At 60.8% G+C, this 5190-nt stretch overlaps 1 protein-coding gene across 1 annotated transcript in view; it reads left to right on the plus strand.

Annotated features, from left to right (window-relative positions):
- The window catches only part of RTN4RL1 (reticulon 4 receptor like 1), a 69720-nt gene extending 65223 nt beyond the window's left edge, over window positions 1-4497 (plus strand). Inside the window, exon 2 of the mRNA XM_006099173.3 lies at window positions 2362-4497. Within this exon, the coding sequence (XP_006099235.1) occupies window positions 2362-3665 (1304 nt within the window). The 3' untranslated portion in view covers window positions 3666-4497. The remainder of the gene's footprint in view (window positions 1-2361) is intronic.
- Window positions 4498-5190: the final 693 nt, after the last annotated feature.

A 5190-nucleotide genomic window follows, 5' to 3' on the forward strand; every position in this document is an offset into this window, starting at 1 on the left:
GGTGATCCTGAGGACCAGAGAGCTTGAGCAGAAGCGCTCTGTCAACTCCATAAGCTGCACAAATGTCAAGTGGCATTAGCTGCCCAAGCTCACCCCATCCCCATGGTGAGCAGCTTAAGGGAAGGAAATGCCTTTGTCTTTGCAGAACCCTCGAGATGGGGTGGTTGGTTTGGCCCTGTGTGTCCCCCAAGCACAGGTTCATGGCCACGGCCCCGCCCCTTCAGCACAGTGAGCTTCGTGAACTCCCTTGAGCTAGGAGGGGAACCTGGGCTCCCTCCAAGGGGCAGGGTGGGGGCTGCCTCCCTGGGGCAAGGTCCCTGGAAGACAGCAGCCTGGGCAGGGGTGGTCAGTGGAGTTGAGCAAAGGGAAAGGAAGTGTCGGGCTCTGGAAGGTGCAGCCAATTGCGGTTGGGCCCTCCTCCCAGCCCTGGGTGTTGGAGGTTCAAGGCAGCAGGCAGGTTCTGCAAGAGTCAGCTGGCATTTGGGGTCCAGGTTCCTATGCCCTCACCCTCCTATCTCTCCTGTGGGGCTAGGATCCCCGGGCCAGACTGAGGTGGGAAGTGGGGGGCTGGATGTCAGACCCAAGCCTCCACACGGTTGGCATGGGGGTCACTGACTCATGTTACAAAAGGGAAGCAGGCTGAGGAGGTGTGCCAGCCTTGGGCCTGGCCTACAGGTTGCAGGCTGCCCAGTGGTCACGGTGACTGAAGACACTGCAGGGCTGCAGAGAGCGAGCATGGCCTGGCCCGGAGAGGGTCCCCACAGCTGCTCTGCCGCCACCACACCAGCACCACAGAGGTCATAATTGCTCTGAAGTCGTAACCGAACCCAATTATGCAAAAACCAAATTGTGTGCAATGACTTTTATGTGTTGGAAACGTTAGGTCGAAGCCGGGTGATTACAGGGGGACGGGAAGCAGCTGCCACTCTCTGGGAGACCATAACTCCCAGCAGCTGGGAGCTGTCACTTATTTACGACGCCATTTCTGCCGGAAATGAGGGGTGGCAGTGGTGGAGAGGCCTGCCTGAGCCTGGGCAGGCAGTGGGGGCGGAGGCAGGCCTGGGAGCCGGCTGGGTGGCCAGCAGGAGGATGGGAGCAGGACCTGCCGGACAGTGGCTGGGAGGGTTGGTTCTCTCGTTCTGCACACTCCGGGCATAGCTAGCAGCAGAAAGAACCGGCAGAGCTGCCCCAGGCTCCCCCAGCTCTCCTGAGAGGCCGGGCTGGCCAAGCTGGAAGGGGAGGGCAGGAGGCCAACCCGGGCAGTGAGGAGCCTGGAGCCGGTCCCCCCAACACCGGCGCGCCTGCTGGGCTGCCAGGGGCAGCTGCCACCCTGGAAAAAGGCAAGTAATGACTACCGTCCATAATGAGGCTGCTCGGATAATGAGCATGGGCTATTATCCGACCACAGGCTGGACGCATCCGAAAATAAATTATTTTAAGGATCCATTAACGAATGCCTAATTAATGCCCAATTAGAGGGAAGCTACAGAGAAAACACTCCGGACAGTCTCGAGGCATGGCTTGGTTTACAACCACAGCCTGGGAGCGAGAGTGAGGCGGGGAGGGGAGGAGCCAGGCGTGGGCTTGAATGGCGGCAGCCTCTGTCTGGGAGCTTCATGGGCCCCAGAGCCCGGCCAGCCCTGGTCCCTCCCCCAGGCCTTTGCACACCTGGGTCCTCTCAGTGCCTCTTCACCGCTGGGCGAGGGACAACTGTTACTATTTAGAAGTGAGGGGTGTCACTTATTTGAGGATGTGGGAGGCCCTGTAAATGAGACATCTTCTGAAATCAACTTTGGTGTCATGCATGCACGCTTTGCTTGTTTGGGGAAATAATTTAAATAGACTCCTCAGAACTCCATGTGATATCTTTGCTTCGGGGGGACAGGAGTTTGCCCCACTGTGTGTTCACACAGGTAGCAGTGAGGAAGTGGCAGGACCTGGAGGCTGGCTGCGGTGTGACCCCCACCCCAAGGGCTGACGGCCTGGGAAAGTGGGGCTGGGCTGGGAGGTTGGAGGCGGGGCTAGGGTTTAGGGGCGGGGCTAGGGAGGAGGTGTGGGAATCAGAGCCTCCATTCACATCCCAAGCTTCCCTTACAGCCCAGGCTGGGGAGAGAACCCCAGTAGAGGTGGGGTGCCAGGGTGCAGGGAGCAGTATCTAGCCCCAGATGGGGGCTGGCTTGGGCCTGGCCCCTGCCTTCCTCCCATCAGGAGCCAGGCCCTCAGGGGGGCCACCATCCCAGACAAGTGAGCGAGAAGCAGACGAGACGGAGCCCCAGCCGCCAAGGAGCGTCACGTGCCGTCCAGTCTTCCCCTCCCCGACCCGGTCTGCAGCCCCTGACCTGCTGTGCTCTCTCCCCCCAGGGTGCTGTGCGGAGCTGCTGCTGCTGCTGCTGCTGGCCGGCGAGCTGCCCCTGGGCGGCGGCTGCCCGCGGGACTGCGTGTGCTACCCGGCGCCCATGACGGTCAGCTGCCAGGCGCACAACTTCGCCGCCATCCCCGAGGGCATCCCGGAGGACAGCGAGCGCATCTTCCTGCAGAACAACCGCATCACCGTCCTGCGGCAGGGCCACTTCAGCCCCGCCATGGTCACCCTGTGGATCTACTCCAACAACATCACCTTCATCGACCCCCGCACCTTCGAGGGCTTCGTGCACTTGGAGGAGCTGGACCTCGGCGACAACCGGCAGCTGCGGACGCTGGCGCCCGAGACCTTCCAGGGCCTGGGGAGGCTCCACGCCCTCTACCTCTACAAGTGCGGGCTGGGCGCCCTGCCCGCCCGCCTCTTCGGCGGCCTGCACAGCCTGCAGTACCTCTACCTGCAGGACAACCACCTCGAGTACCTGCAGGACGACATCTTCGTGGACCTGGTCAACCTGAGCCACCTGTTTCTCCACGGCAACAGGCTGAGCAGCCTGGGCCGGGACACCTTCCGGGGGCTGGTGAACCTGGACCGGCTGCTGCTGCACGAGAACCAGCTGCAGTGGGTGCACCCCCGGGCGTTCCACGACCTCCGCCGGCTCACCACCCTCTTCCTCTTCAACAACAGCCTCTCCGAGCTGCAGGGCGACTGCCTGGCCCCGCTGGGGGCCCTGGAGTTCCTCCGCCTCAACGGCAACGCCTGGGACTGCGGGTGCCGCGCGCGCTCCCTGTGGGAATGGCTGCGCAGGTTCCGCGGCTCCAGCTCCGCCGTCCCCTGCGCGTCCCCCGAGCTGCGGCAGGGCCGGGACCTGAAGCTGCTGAGCGCCGAGGACTTCCGGAACTGCAGCGGGCCGGCCTCCCCCCACCAGATCAAGTCTCACACGCTCACCACCACCGACAGGGCCGCGCGCAAGGAGCACCACCCGGCCCGCGGCCCCGCCCGGGACAAGAGCCACCCGCACGGCTCTCGGAAGCCAGGCAAGAACTGCACCAGCCACAGGAATCGCAACCAGGTCTCCAAGGTGGGCGCCGGGAAGCAGGCGCTGGAGCAGCAGGACTACGCCCCCGACTACCAGCACAAGTTCAGCTTTGACAGCATGCCCACCGCGCGGCCCAAGAGGAAGGGCAAGTGTGCCCGCAGGACCCCCATCCGTGCCCCCAGCGGGGTGCAGCAGGCCTCCTCCAGCAGCTCTCTGGGGGCCTCCATCCTGGCCTGGATACTGGGGCTGGCGGCCACCCTCCGCTGAGGACCCAAGGGCACCAGCACCCAGCACTGCCACGTGTCCACCAAGAAACAGAGTTTCTTTTCTTTTTTTACAAGTGGAGGGTCTGCTGGGTTTGAGGCAGAGTCTGAGGAAGGCTTTGGCTGCCGTCTGGGTCCTGCCTGGTGGATTATAAACCCAACGTGTACAGCCCCAAGCAGGAGGGGAGTAGCACGCCTCACCCAGCTGCCCCGGCTGCCCCAGCCAGCCCCCCTCAGAGCAGCCAGGACAGCATCCATCCAGCAAGGCGGTTAAGCCGCAGAGAGCACCCTTCACTAGCAGCCATGGGACAGTGCCCCGCGGGAGCTGAGCTCTGTGGAATCCTGGCCATTTGGAGAGGTCTGAAGGGCCCCTGCCCTTTTTGGAGGAGGTGGGACTCAGAGGAACAGATGATGGTCACCCAAGAGGCCGGGTTGACCGGCCGACTGGGAGCGCATGATCGGGTGTCATTTTGGCTTTCGCCTGAGGCCACTTAGTCAACCTGCCCTGAATCTAACAGTGTGCCACCTTCCGTCCCTTCCCTGGGGTGACACCTCTCATTCCCGACGTCTCAGGCAACCCTGGTCCACCCAGCCCAGACCCTGGGCTCCAAGAACCAGTTACCAAAGGAAAGATCATCAGAGGCTGAAATTCAGAACTTCATCCCGTGCAATGAGGTTCTCACAGGAGGTGCAGTTTTATAACTACGTCCACTTATATATATATACACACACACTACATATATATATATACACATACACACAAAGACACAGGTCCCTGCCCCACACCCTTACCAAACTGTATGTCTTATCATGTTTATAAACTATATGGAAAACTATATCTGCTGAACTGAGAATTGTATTGGTGATTTCTAGCAAGCAAAGAGTTGTAGGATTTTTGTCTAGAATCCCAACCTTCAACAGCAGTCCTCGTGTAACCTGGGCTTGCCAGGGGCACGGGCAAATGGTCACTGGGGAGGGTCAGCGAGAAGAAGAGGCGGCAAGAATCACTTCAGGGGACCAATATTCTTAGATATTTAGAGCATCACCTTGTTTTTATATGCAGCACAAGTCCATCTGCCGCCCGGAGCACCATCACCCCCACCATAGTAACTGTTGGCGTCAAGGTGAGATGTGAGAAGCAGCTTGTTGGACATCAGGGAGCCCGGTCCTGGGGACAGGCTGCATGGAGGAGGGAAAGCAAGGAGCTCTGGGTTCCTTAGGCCATTGGGTGAAGCAGTGTTAGTTCAATAGGCTGGGCAGTGTCATCCGCCCAGCGTTTGGCCAGTGATGGTCTGGACAGGCCAGGGAGACTCTGAGCATGAGCCCAGGCCTCCAGCTCAACTGCTGAATTGAGGCTCTTTGATGGGGTCCCAGCAAGGACCCTGTGTAGGATGACAGGACGGAAAGGACCCGGTGGCCTTAGCAGAAGGAGAACAGCGAGGGCATTTCCAGAACCATCTCAGGCACTTCTGCGCTATGGAGGCCCTGTCCCTACTGGTCCCTTCTGAAGATGCGGGCGGATGGGCAGA

The sequence above is a fragment of the Myotis lucifugus genome, unplaced genomic scaffold, assembly GCF_000147115.1.
Source record: "Myotis lucifugus unplaced genomic scaffold, Myoluc2.0 scaffold_262, whole genome shotgun sequence".
In the NCBI taxonomy this organism is placed as follows: Eukaryota; Metazoa; Chordata; class Mammalia; order Chiroptera; family Vespertilionidae; genus Myotis; species Myotis lucifugus.